The sequence below is a fragment of the Schistosoma haematobium genome, chromosome ZW (assembly GCF_000699445.3).
Source record: "Schistosoma haematobium chromosome ZW, whole genome shotgun sequence".
In the NCBI taxonomy this organism is placed as follows: Eukaryota; Metazoa; Platyhelminthes; class Trematoda; order Strigeidida; family Schistosomatidae; genus Schistosoma; species Schistosoma haematobium.
The window spans coordinates 718,228-731,646 of record NC_067195.1 but is presented as its reverse complement, the minus strand read 5'-3'; the positions used below and the strand labels follow the sequence as shown (position 1 = coordinate 731,646).

At 36.3% G+C, this 13,419-nt stretch overlaps 2 protein-coding genes across 4 annotated transcripts in view; both read left to right on the top strand.

The window, feature by feature from the left end:
- Positions 1-1,159: 1,159 nt before the first annotated feature.
- MS3_00001030 (uncharacterized protein) lies at positions 1,160-2,863 on the top strand. The gene has a single exon (XM_051208560.1). The coding sequence runs from the start codon at positions 1,890-1,892 to the stop codon at positions 2,280-2,282; it is 393 nt and encodes a 130-aa protein (XP_051070102.1). The 5' UTR covers positions 1,160-1,889; the 3' UTR covers positions 2,283-2,863.
- Positions 2,864-4,313: 1,450 nt separating this feature from the next.
- ABCC1_1 (Multidrug resistance-associated protein 1) overlaps positions 4,314-13,419 on the top strand; it is a 99,572-nt gene continuing 90,466 nt past the window's right edge. The window contains exons 1-5 of one of the 3 annotated variants that reach the window (XM_051208562.1): positions 4,314-4,505; positions 4,541-4,723; positions 4,761-4,877; positions 8,530-8,664; positions 13,034-13,405. Coding sequence is in view for 2 of the 3 variants with exons in the window: in XM_051208561.1 (XP_051070099.1) it covers positions 4,464-4,505; positions 4,541-4,723; positions 4,761-4,877; positions 8,530-8,664; positions 13,025-13,405 (858 nt within the window). In the remaining variant the exon portion in view is untranslated. Of the gene's footprint in view, positions 4,506-4,540; positions 4,724-4,760; positions 4,878-7,825; positions 8,665-13,024; positions 13,406-13,419 lie in introns of those variants that run through there. The other 2 variants (XM_051208561.1, XM_051208563.1) reach the window with 2 other exon arrangements.

Genomic DNA, 13,419 nt, shown 5'->3' with positions numbered 1-13,419 from the left:
ATTAACTTCAGGACCGATGTAGTGCATGGTTCCCCCCTCTAACTGCAAAAGAAATCAGTGTGCACGCAATTTGGTAAGTTTATTACAAGTATGGCAATGTATAAGTTTTTTAAACTCATTATATCTCATAGATATTTGACTGCATTATATTCTGGTATGCCTTTATATGTTTGTACATTTTTTTGTAGAAAAATTTAAATTCAAAACTTTTTGTATGAAATTTTTCTTCATGTCGCATGGCATATACATGTATATATACCGTATTTATTTCGCACGTTTCGCTTACTCACGCAGATGAAAGTGTATTTCAATTTGCATCTATATTTTCACTTTTTAATATCTAGAACGAATAGAAAATATCGAAAACCCACAACGGACACGACGAATAGAATTTTTCATCGTACATCCATAACCATAATAGTGTATCACATAGCTCTTCATAGTAAGGAAAGACAACCAGATGCTGCCGGACGAAATAAGCTATCAGAAGTGTTTACCAAAGGCATGCTCGTTGGGTTCAAACTTCCGGCCGATCATATTTTAAGGTCATTACGATACTTCTAAGGGGTGGGAGTGGGCTATAGCAGTTAATGATTCCGTAAAATGAATAGTTCTATAAGTCTTCCATATTGGTGGTGATCTCATTGGTTTAACTCGACGCACCCCGGAGGAAGGGGCTGGGTAACACATACCCTCGGTATCGCGGTCGGGTACTCCGTGCCACGCATCTCCGTAGCAACCAGATAAAACACTCCACAGCATGTCAACAACTTTCCAACTATATGTCATTGAGCTCCTTCATTTTTGAATTCAGGTTTGGTTGAATCTAGGATCTTTCTACTATTGTAGTGTTACGGGTTGAAGCAATGTGAAACTCCAAACATTGCTGGCATCTTTACGTTCCTGTTATCTCTCCCAAAGTATTTAGCATTCATCACGCTAGGCACTTAACTCCACCCGTAGCTTTTTTAGACTTACTGCTCGTCCCAGGCACAACCAAAGAAGGAGGGTTGGGCATGATGTTTGCAACCCCATGATGTAGAAAAAAATCTTGCTTAAAAAACCAATCAGATTAACCAAGCTAACCTCTATCCTGAGAGGTAAAGGAAGAACTATGACGCCTTAAGATGGAAGCCAAAATTCTTTGAAAGTTACGAGGTCGATGCCTCTTCCAACAACCAGATTAACAATTTTTATAGACACATGGAACTTCCAGACAATGTAAAAGACCGGGAGGACAGGTCAAATAACAACGTAAATAGGGAGATACAACTTGACGGCACTTGAAATCGGCGAAACCAATTGGACCGAATATGGACAGCAAAGGCTGTATGCTGCTGTTCTCCGGTCACGATGAGAAAAATGTTCCACACACGAAGGGAGTTACTCTGATGCTGTCTAAACGAGCACGAAATGCACTGAAAGGGTGGGAATGTCATTCAACAAACCAGTTGTAGGCGTCACAATATTCGCACACAAACGCGTACAAAAAGATGAAGGAGTCTCACTGGACCACACTGCAGAGAACCAGATCGATCATGTATGCAACACTAGAACATTCAGAAGGACGGTGGAAGATGTGAGAATCAGGAGAGGAGCTGACAGCTTCAGATAACCACCTGGTTGTGGTCAGGATGAAACCGGAGCTAAAGAAGCACCAGAAAACTGGAGAAACAGCATTACAAGGGTTCGATAAAGCCTTCCTTCGAGATACTAACAAACTCAACGAATTCTAGATAACTCTCAACAACAGATTTCAAGCCTTACAGGATCTACTGAAAGAAGGAACTAGCAAAGAGGACAACTGGAAAGATATCAAAGAAGCATTAACTTCAACGTGTCAGGTTGTTCGGGGCCCCAAGAAGCATCACCATAAGGAATGGGTCTTTATGGAATCTCTGAACAAGATGAAAGAAAGAAAGAACAAGAAGGCAGCAATTAACAACAGCCGAACACGAGCAGAGAAATTCCAAGCACAAGCTGAGTACATAGAAGCAAACAGGCAAGTTTGGAATCGCATTAAATCTTACAAGGTGAAATACGTGAAAGATCTAACAAAGACAGCTGAAGAAGCTTCAAGAGAAGGAAATATCAGACAACTATATGAAAAAACGAAGAAAGTGATAGGAAAATATAGTAAACCAGAGAGATCGGTCAAGGAAGAGGAAGGGAAGCTAATCACTGAGAGTCAAGAACAGAGGGGCATATGGGAAGTAACTACAAACATGCTCCACATTCTGTTCGGGAAGATTTGTGAGGAAGAGCGAGTGCCGACAGGCTGAAAGAAGAAAACCGCATCAAGATACAAAAGAAAGGAGATCTGAGCAAATGTGAGAACTATAGATGCTTCACACTACTGTCAGTACAAGGAAAGGTTTTCAACAGGGTGTCGTTGAACCGGTTGAAAGATTCAGTAGATGCCTAGTTTGAGGTTCAACGGGCTAGATTTCGCAAGGGTCGGTCCTGAACAGACCAGTTCGTGACGATGCGGACCATCGTTGAACAATCAATCGAATAGAGTCGGTCATTATAAGTTAGCTTCCCTGATTATGAGAAAGTATTTGACAGTGTGGATAGGAGAACATTATGGTAACATCTTAGACACTGTGGTGTACCTGAAAAAATCGCCAATATTATCCGGAATTCATACGACGGATTACACTTCTCTTTCCTGTGGTGGTGAACTAGATTATAAAGACCTCCACATCTGAGGAGAAGTACAGTGTAGCAGCAGCCTTTGGATCAGTGAGCTTCAACATACGCAAAGGGAAAAGCAAGATTCTTAAATACAACACGGAGAACACCAATACAATCATTATTCATGGAGAAACTCCGGAAGAGGTAGAATCTTTCATGTACCTGGAAAACATCACCAATGAAAGTGGAGGATCTGATACAGACGTAAAGGCGAGGATTGGCAAAGCAAGGACATTTCTAAAACTGAAGAACATATGGAATCTTCAATACGAACGTCATGACAATTCTACTATACAGGGCTGAAACGTGGAGAACTACTACAACCATCATCAAGAAGGTTCGAGTATTTATAAATAGTTGTCAACGCAAGATACTTGACATCTATTGACTGGATACCATTCAAAACAGCCTTCTGAGGTAAAGAACAAACCAGGTTCCGTCTGAAGAGGAAATCAGGAAAAGACATTGGAAGTGGATATGACATACATTCGGGAAATCATCAAACTGCATTACGAGACAGGCGTTAATTAGGAATCCTTAAGGGAAACGGAAAAGAGGTAGGCCAAAGTACATACTAAATAGAGAAGTGGAAGCAGAAATGAAAAGGATCAACGGGAACTGGAATGAACTGTAAATGATTGCCCAGGACAGGGTCGGATGGAGAATGCTGGTTGGAGGACTATGCTCCTCGACGAGAGGTAACGGGCGTTAGTAAGATAGCAAACAACAGTTCGCACTTAAGCCTTCTTGCTTTCAGTTAATGTTTGTTTCTCCGCTTCAGTTCACCACAAATCACATCTAGTTCCTGTAATCCATGCATAGTCACCTCAATGACGGTTTCATACTAGGGACAGTGATAAGCTTGAGGTTTACCTACTAATTAAACATATTTTGTTTGTTCTGTAGATAGCTAAGGTAGATGATCTGTGTAGATCATAGAGGCCCTGCTTAGGTTGAACGTCAATGTCACACATCACCTAATGTGGTCTATCCTTCCATTGTATTCAGGTACGATGACTCCTTCGATGACCGTACAACACAAACAATGTAATTGCAAAAATATATTGGTAGGAGTGGGTACATGAAACAGAGAGCCACCACTGCCACATGGGTCGATCCATGGTGCGCAAGTAATTAATGAGAGTTAGCCGTCTATTGCCTTAATGAGGATCGACAAACTGTTTGTTATTCAGTGACCTGACTTATGGATAATCTGGGTAAACCCAGTGACAATTCACTGCTACTACAGCTTTATTACAAATGACATAGCTTTATCGATCAATTTAACTCAGAATTAGCACGAATAATATAACGAATAATCGGAAATCGGAGGCATACTACAGAAAAGTTAATTTTTTAGAATATGTTACAGGGAATAGTGGTATAAGGAATTTCTCGGTTCTTTTGGATAAAACTCGATGCCACGAAGGAAATATTTGTATCTGATTGACTGATATCTATTCTCTCTATGATATACCTAGTTACCTGCCTGGAAGCAATGGAAATCGCTGCTATGTAACACGGAGTGACGATAAGCCAAAGCTCTTTTTGTTCTATCGACAACCGTCTAAGCCATTTGTTTGGTTCATACTACAATAAAAATGTGATAGGAATCAGTAGAATGTTGCTGAAGTAGTTTAACAAAGGTATTTTATGTCTACTTTCAAAAATTTGAAGAGCGATTATGATGTGTTGTTTGGATATATCAGTTAGTTAATGAGTGCATGTAACCTTTGTGAGAATCGTTTCAATTGCATGTTTTCGAGATGAGTTCTCTTATTGACTATGTTTGTCGATACAGTGGTAGAGTAGGTTAGATTTTTGAAGATTACAGATGTTTTAGAATGAGTGGGTATATCAATGGAATCAATATATACTTTTGATTCCGGATTGTGGGAGCGAAATTCTATTCCCCTTTCTCCTTGTTATTTTCACACTTTTGGGACTATTGCCTTATACTGTTATTCTAATAGCTTCAAAGTCAAGTCACAGCCGTTTGATTTCGTGCTTGTATTTGAGCAAATCGGTAAGGAAGTTTGGCTTAATTTCCTAACTTTTCTTAGGGTCTCGTTTGCATTTCTTTTCTTCTTAATGCCGTTTGGATCCTGTATGTCGTTTTGGAAATGCGAGAGTTCGGTTTATATTCGTTTGTTCGACCTGGATTAATATCACTTTCTCTCGTGAGTGTATCAATTAGTTTTATTATGTGGTGCAAAATATTATGTTCAGTTAATGCACTTGATCATAATTCTTTTTAACCATAATTTTGCATGAACATGAATGGGTGGTATTTTTTTGTGCATCATCATTAATGTAATAAAGTGTCAACACAGAGTTTGTCCGTATTTACACCGAAACAATTTCATTTTATCGAAAGCAGTTTTAATCAGTTGCTTATTGTTACTGAAAAAATGTCGTTTTATTTCTCTTGTTACATACCATATTGTGTTTCATGTATAACTGGGATGTAGGACAAAGAAAGTTTCCGATTACTTGCTGCTTACCTCTCAAAGTTTATTCCTCGGGGCTTTAAGATAAATAAATACTTCACCACAAACAGATATGATACTAGTCATGTCTATGGTTTCTTGATGTCATTTGTAAGATAGAAAGGTTAGATAGACTATTTCATTTTATCCCATTTCTCGAAGTTGATTTCTTGCATAAATCCCTAAAAACATCATTGTCGTTGTCTATCTAATTCTAACGACTGGTTAAGCAAACACCAATATATCAGACTTCTGGGCACTGAGGGAGCTTCAATCCATATGATGATCTTTAATATTAATATTGTTGATTTGTGAAGCTATTTCACCAACAATCTTTAATTCTGTTCTTGAAACGTAACCTTTAAGAACAATTTTCAGGTTAATTGATTTCCTCAGAATCAGCAGCTTTAATTAACTAATCAGAATGCCTCATCAAGCCTCATCAACTTCTAGGTATTTCCTACAATAGGACTTTCTAATCACATAAATCACTTGAGAGTTAAGTATAAAAGTAAGAATTTGTGTCAAGCAGAATTTTAGTTAGTGATTGTTTAATATGATAGGATATTAAAGGGCCATATTCTCAAGTTTTTAAGTAATAGGTGAGAATTAACTCCCGTACTCCATGGTGTTAGATCAAAATTTTACATATTAATAGTTCGGATGGTTTACAAGGATATTAATATGCTTCTATCTAGACATAATGGGTGCTCCGTGTTTCACCTGAAAGAAAAACTGTCATCGATGTAGCAAACAGCGGTTGAATTTTAACAGAAAAGCGGTTTTAAATGACCGAAATTTGCATAAGTATTAAGCAGGATGTTTACGAATTACGAAAAGACCTATATTTAATAAAAATTTATGATCAGCCTGTATAAATCATAAATCATCATCAAAAACGCGGAGAACTACCCAAGTTTACCATGTAATTAGTGAATTCCTGAAAACGAGTAATTATCCTAACACATAGATACTTATTCTGTTAGCTTTTGAAGATGAAGTAAACATCAAGCCAACTTGAACCTACGTAAAGAAATGCAAATCTGTGAACAGACTGCATAACTTTGAAAGCTGCCAGCAGGGTTTAATTATTTTCAATTACTTTCTGAGTGGATAACAATCAAAATCTTCGTAAACGTTTAGAAGTGGGCATCATAATTTTCTCCAATTAATTGTAAAACGATCCTTTGATAAACAAGTATTCGTGAAATTATATTGTGAGACTTCTATTGCTGATATATGAACGTTTCTTTACTATCTTTGGGCTAAAATACTGGATGAATATAAGCTGTACACGTTTATCAATCTTCTAAAGTCTGCCAAAATGTGGAGCACCAGTCTCGATGGTATGGTTGCTGATCTTGAAAACATATAATCTTGTAAAACCTATCATTTATCACCAAATATCGATCATTGTGGCTGAATTGGCTTATGTTGTAGTTCGATTGTAGACTTGATTGGTTCAATTATGTTGAGTTCCAAAACTGGTTATCGTGATATTTGTTACTCTTTGGCAACTAGTTTATATCTCTAAATGGTAATCATTGTAAAGAATATGTGTGTATATTCACAAGACTATAGCATTTTTTCGGGTTTATGTGATTGCTCACACTTGACTTAAGAATGATCTTGTTTCAAGTAAGGTTAAATCAGCAAGTTGTGTTTTCAAGAATAATAATACACCATGTGGCATATTATCCAGATGCCAACATGTGAAAAATTGTATTGTTGGTAAGGTATGCACTCAGTTTGTGAGAAATAACCTATTTCTATGGCGTCTCTTTATTTACTAACACTACAACTTCTATACTAAGCACAATGGAATTACGTAATGTTATTTACTTTCTGTCGGATAGGATTTAATTAAGTCTAGCAGATTAACTGTATTCAAGACTAAACAATTAATACTTATTAGAAAAAAAATACGGACAGCGAATTTATAACTCAAAACTCAGTTCCGAAAAGATAGAATGTTAGGGATCAAATCATTGACCACATTGGTAAAAGTGTTTGCCATTAATTTCTACTTTGAACTTTACCTTTTTAAAATTATGTAATGATAGTCTTTTTGTGATGACATTATTTACTGGTTTCAAATTAAGGAACAAACTTATCCTGATCATTCGTTTCAAATCAGATACACTTAATCCATAATTTTTGAAATAACAGTTTGTGTAAATGGATTTTAAAAATCTAGTTTGCTGTGCTTGATGCAGTACTCATTACATTCGTAACATATTGTTACATAATATTCAGCTTGTAAAAAATGTTTTTAAACATGTACTTGGAGTTTAACAGTGGTCTTGAGTGCTGTTAGAAGTATGAGGGCGGTTATCTCTTCTGGAGGTACCTGAAAAGGAAATTGGATTAGAGGTGGTCTTAGTGACCCGAGAACGTAACCGCAGTACCCAAGGGACAACTGCTTGAGGTCAGCCACACACGACCTTTTTATGAGTAATTTTTGTGTTAGCTCCGTACTTGTTGAGACCATACCGCCGGAGACATATCTGTGAGATAATGCAAGGTGTGCATTTATAGGGTCGACTTTTTCTAACCCCACCCTTCCTTGTGGGAAGGCAGCATCGCTGTTATGCTGGTTGTCTGAGGGGAACACCTTATCGCTGTCACACCTCTGTACAGTCAGCAGTACGACTTCGCCTTCGGACCTTGGGTTTGTTGCTTTTAGTCTTACCGCTCTTCAACCGACCTGTCTGACATGGTAGAACCTTGAGGAACAGTTATTCCAGTCAGTATAGCTCGGTTGCTTCATCACGATAGGCAAGCCCGACCACTTCGTCAAGGTAGCAATCTTTCTTTCATATATTACCACCTCTGAATTAACTACTTTTATGAATCCGGTGTTCATCTTGTGTTAATAAGGTATTGCAACTTTGACTGATGCATATATGTACCTGGTCCTACGTTTTAGCTGACGAATTGGAGTTTATCAACTAGTTATACTTCTCTTATCTGGCTAACTTGATAATTGTATAGTGTTAACCTATACTTTAACATCCATCTTTCATATTTTTAATTCATGTTGAACCCAGATTATTACTTGATTTCATGTGATAGAATAATTTATAGATTCTAAAAATCATTACTAGGTACTTTTATAAGCGTAATAGACATTAAAACTTAGAAATAAACAAGAATTGGGATACCTTTAGTCGGTAACATTCAAGTGAAAAACTTGATCATTTTCGAACTTGAACTCAAAAGTTTTATAAAGCGATTATTATTATATTGACCATTAATGTATTTTACTGAAATTTAAGCAATTAAACTTTCTAGTATTTCATATGATAAGATGTCAACTATTTTCATTGAAAACATATTTTAGGTATCATTTATCATTGTTATGCATTATGAACGCAAACGAAATACACCAAACTCTGGTGTAAGCTTTTACTATTTATTGTTGTTAAATTTTGTTTGGATATGCTGTTGCTGGAATCACACTGTTCACTACATAAAGGTTAGAAATATATGATATTTACTTTAATTACTGTCTTTTTTATTTATTCCGTTAGTTTATAGTATTTGATGGTTTGCTCAACAGGTTAGCAGCTTCATGCATGAATTTTTACACATGCAGGTCGTTTTAACTTATTTTAAATTTGTAAACTTGTGTTCGATGTATGATTCTAATCTGAGTGTGTAGTATGTATATGAGAATAGTCTGTTGATAGTGTATATGAATGTTAAGGTTGTTTAAAAATTCTCTACTGATTTTATGAGTTCACATGTTCAACCTTTGGTATTCGTCATACGTTAAGCATCTAAATCTTGCGTTAAGTACAGCTCGCTGATCTAGTACACGTTTGTTCATTCTCATTTAATCCATACTTGTGTGTAATGATTAAAAACAGTACCCAGTTACTCAAACCAGAGTAATCTGAGCGAGTTTGAAGCATGAAATTTAGTAGCAGACAATCAAGTCTATCAATCAAAATGGTCTACTTAATTGATTTTATCAATAAATTTTGTTCTCCTCTCTTATTTTATTTTAACACATAGATATTGGTACAATGAGACACCAAATACATATGCGCCACATATATCTCAATTGATATGTGTGAGGGCTGTGATACTGTCCGGGTGTACAAACCGAAACAGGTGGTTTTCTTAGGGGGCCACTTCCCGAGCCCTCGACCTGAAAGTCGGATCCACAAGGTAGTGGAGTATCGTACGAAGATGCAGTCCCATGAAAGCCAGTGACCAACACTAAGTTCATACACCATTTGTTCCTTCAGGATACTGGAGCCCATGTGCACCATTGGTCTGGAATCAGGGTTTTTCAACTCCCATAGGTGGACTCTCCATGTCCACCAACCAGGTTAAAGCGCCGGACATTTGCTTTTCGTCCTCTCAATTTCGTAAATAACACCCCCGACACGAGAAGGCAGTTAGTAGGACTTCCCTGACAGAGGGTCTATATACGCGTGGCCGTGTTAGAGCGTTTGGAGAGGGAGAGCGGACTCCCTCCACTCTGAGCCGTACCAGGAAATTTGGGGGCCTACTCTCTTCCGGTTTGGAATTCTTATAATCAAAGATTATACGAAATGAAGTATTTGTTTACTCTTTTGGTACATCCCAGAACTTAATAAAATAGATCATCATTACTATTCTTGATCATACAAAGTGTTTAAACGAATCAGCGTTTGGTTCAGTAACTCTTGAATACACTTATTTCTTAAGTGTATAGGCATTCTTGGTAGGACACACTATAGCACCGAACCGGTCACATTGAACATGTTCACTTTTAGATTTTTGCGCGGAATTAAAAACATGATGATGTTTAACTTCAATCTTATGTAGAACTTCGTGAAATTTATCCGTATTCAGTTCTTAGAACGCTTAAAATTAGTAAACATGCGCCTGTTGTTTATCTGTACAGTCAACCTAAAATGGTATAAAAGCTTAGTCGCAAGAACTGTTTTTTTACTTCTGATACAGATTGTATCCAAAGCAGATATCACACGTTGAGTGGATTTCATATGATTCTGAGAGTATGCAAGGATATTTGTAATTCTTTGAGATTTCAGTGGCGCGGGATCTGACACCAGTTAGATCGTACGAATGTTATTGAAATATACATATCGTCAATCCTCGTATATAATTATCAACTTAGATCGTGTTAGTGAATAACAGAATTAAATGTCTTGAAAATATGAGAATGGATTTCGAATGCATATCTTTTTTACAATCGTTGATCGGAAACGACAATCAGAAAAACGTAGGGAATGGAGCGAAGCAAGAATGGCGTGTGGTTGAGGTGGCAGATGAGTCAACTCGATTTAATCAAGCGTTAGTCAATATTTATAGTCACACAAAAATAAGCTACAGAAATGTGATGAGTAGGATAAGAAGTACACATACATACGCTCATATAAAAACAGTCAGGGTTGATAAGTGAATATTTAACAAGGTCAAAACGTGACTCAAGAAGAATGGATAAACTGGACTATCCAGAAGCTAGAATAAGTTATATGGGATTTTTGTAAGCAATGATGGATAGTGGCTAGCAGTGGAATCCAGGACACGCGTCTCGTTCTATCTGGGACTCGTCAGCTGAATGTACCTGCATGAGTTGACGTTCACTCTGGGACTCGAACCCAGCACCATTCGCTTCAAACGCCATCGCGTTACCCACTCAGCCATTGTGTCCTGATAGCCACCTGCTTGTACAATGGGGTGAATTTAAATTCATTTGGTATTGTTTGGCTTGTATCTTCCCATTGAGGTTTAAGATTGCAATTGATCAGTCTGTTATTGGCATATGTGTATACTGTGTGTATGCCTCGATATTGCGTTAATTCACAAGCTTTTTGTAAACAATGATGGATAGTGGCTAGCAGTGGAATCCAGTTTGACGCGCGTTTCGTTCTGCCAATAACAGACTGATCAATTGCAGTCTTAAACTTCAATGGGAAGATACAAGCCAAACAATACCAAGTGAATTATTGTGTTTTCTTTTTCGAGATTTTCATTAAATTGATCAATGATAGGTTACAAGCATTCTATGATAAGGTGTAAGTACGCTCGATAGACAGACTCTTAGTTGATTAAGTGTAACGTAAAGTAAGAAAACTTATGATAATAAACCCATGCCTGAGAAATCGATGTCCTACAAGTTTAAACAAATAGCCATGTTTCAAACGAAACAGTTTTGAATGGATTGATCACTTCATACCATTGGTAGATGCATTTTCGAATCCCATGAAGAACTCTAATCGCTTCATAATTGTTTATATGTCTAGATAATGAATGATAATGAACATGAAATCCAGTTTCATACAAAAATTCCACTTTTATTTTTAAAGGCTACTAATAAGTTCTAATTAAGAAATAGTAGAATAAAAAAATGTTGTACACTGTTCAGTTTTGTAACATAAATTATGAATATGGAGGCCAATTATCATGTTTATTTATATTGCTAACAAATAACTTAGTAGAAGTATACATACAAAAATCGGATCCAAATTTGTCCCTATCACCTTTTTAATGTTATCTATACACAGATGATCATGGATAATGATGTGCAAATTTGTGAAAGTACTTGATATATATATATATCTATATGTAAACATACATGCAGTCACACTTTAATATTTATACGACGACATACTTCTTCAATCTACAGATTATTAGTGAATTAAGTAGTAAAAGTTAGTTTGTATCACGAAATAACATTTCCTATACGATCATTGAAAACTAGGAAAAAGTTAACAGCTGTTTTATCCTAGTACATATGTTTTTAATAGTACACATCTACAGTCCTATCAGGAATCGAACCCATGACCTTCAGGTTGCGTTCAAACTGTTGTTAACTTTAAGTTATTGAGTTTGTAGCGGTAAATAAATCCCCAAAATAAATAGCTTTGTAAGTTTTCGACATTGGATGCTGACCACATTAGTTTTAATGGACTCACCTAACTGAAGGAGCTCGGTCATGTATCCGCACCAGATCACGAGTGGGAACGCCGTGCTCAACAACCCCTGCAATCGCTAGCCAGATTAGATCAGACGATTCTCGATATATTGATAGCCTACCAAATATATCTTCGAACCTCCTCGCTTCTGTCTTTTGATTTCACTTGATGGGTACGATTCATATTAGGTGTTACTGGTTAAAGCGTTGTCAAACTCCGAATACTTGTGGCATCTTCAAGTTGAAATCCATTTCGTTGTGTAGTAAACCAGATCAAACCAACTCAGTCAATCCTAATGACTGGCTACAAGATGAATCTTTGCAGTTCGAATGAAAATCACTAGCTAGTAGTGATGAAATAAGTTGGTGCAAGATAGATTTGTACATTATAGATAATTATAATAATATAGTCTTCATTTTTGGTAACCTTACCACGTAAAGTAATGTCAGTTAATGTTTGACTGCAACATTTTTTATCATTAGTAGTTTTAAGTAAAACTAAATGTTTATCACATCGGTACTGTACACATATTTTCTAGTGAATCAAACTAATGGGAATATTGTAGCTTGATTAGTGGGACTAGATCAACTTGAAAGATTAGGTAAACATTAAATTGATTACTTATCAATGCAAATATTTCGTTCCTACAGACAGTCAATTTTGACTCAATAGTAACTTCTCTAACTAATGATACTGGTTGATGAGGGTCCGCATATCACGGGAAGCACTCAACGTTGCAAATACACCACGAGATAGTACAGCGCCATATCAACCGGCTGCAATTATAGATATCTTTCAGTGTATGTATCATACATACATATATATTCATTAATATAACTGTTTACCAATATATTTTCTAACCATATATATATGTAATTTCGAATCGTTTCTCATCTTTTTCAGCATTTACAGAATTCTACGATGTTGTTCACAACAATCAATAATACCTCTGTTATTCCTAATACTACTACTACTACTACTACTACACTTCCTCTTCATTCAACTATACGAAACAAAGAGAATTTTCTTAACATTTTAGATTATATCAATTTACTTATCTCTTTCATTATTTTCATATTGAACTGTAATTCAGAACGTCGTCAATGTTTAAAAACTAATAAAATTATCAATATAACAAAAAAGAATCCAAATATAATTACTGATAATGTTAATAATAATAATAGTACCATCAATCCAAATGATGATCAAGATCTTTCAGAGCATTTAACTAATCAAATGGAAGTGAATTACAGTGATGAAAATGTAGAAATACAAAATTTACAAGTAAGTAAATACAC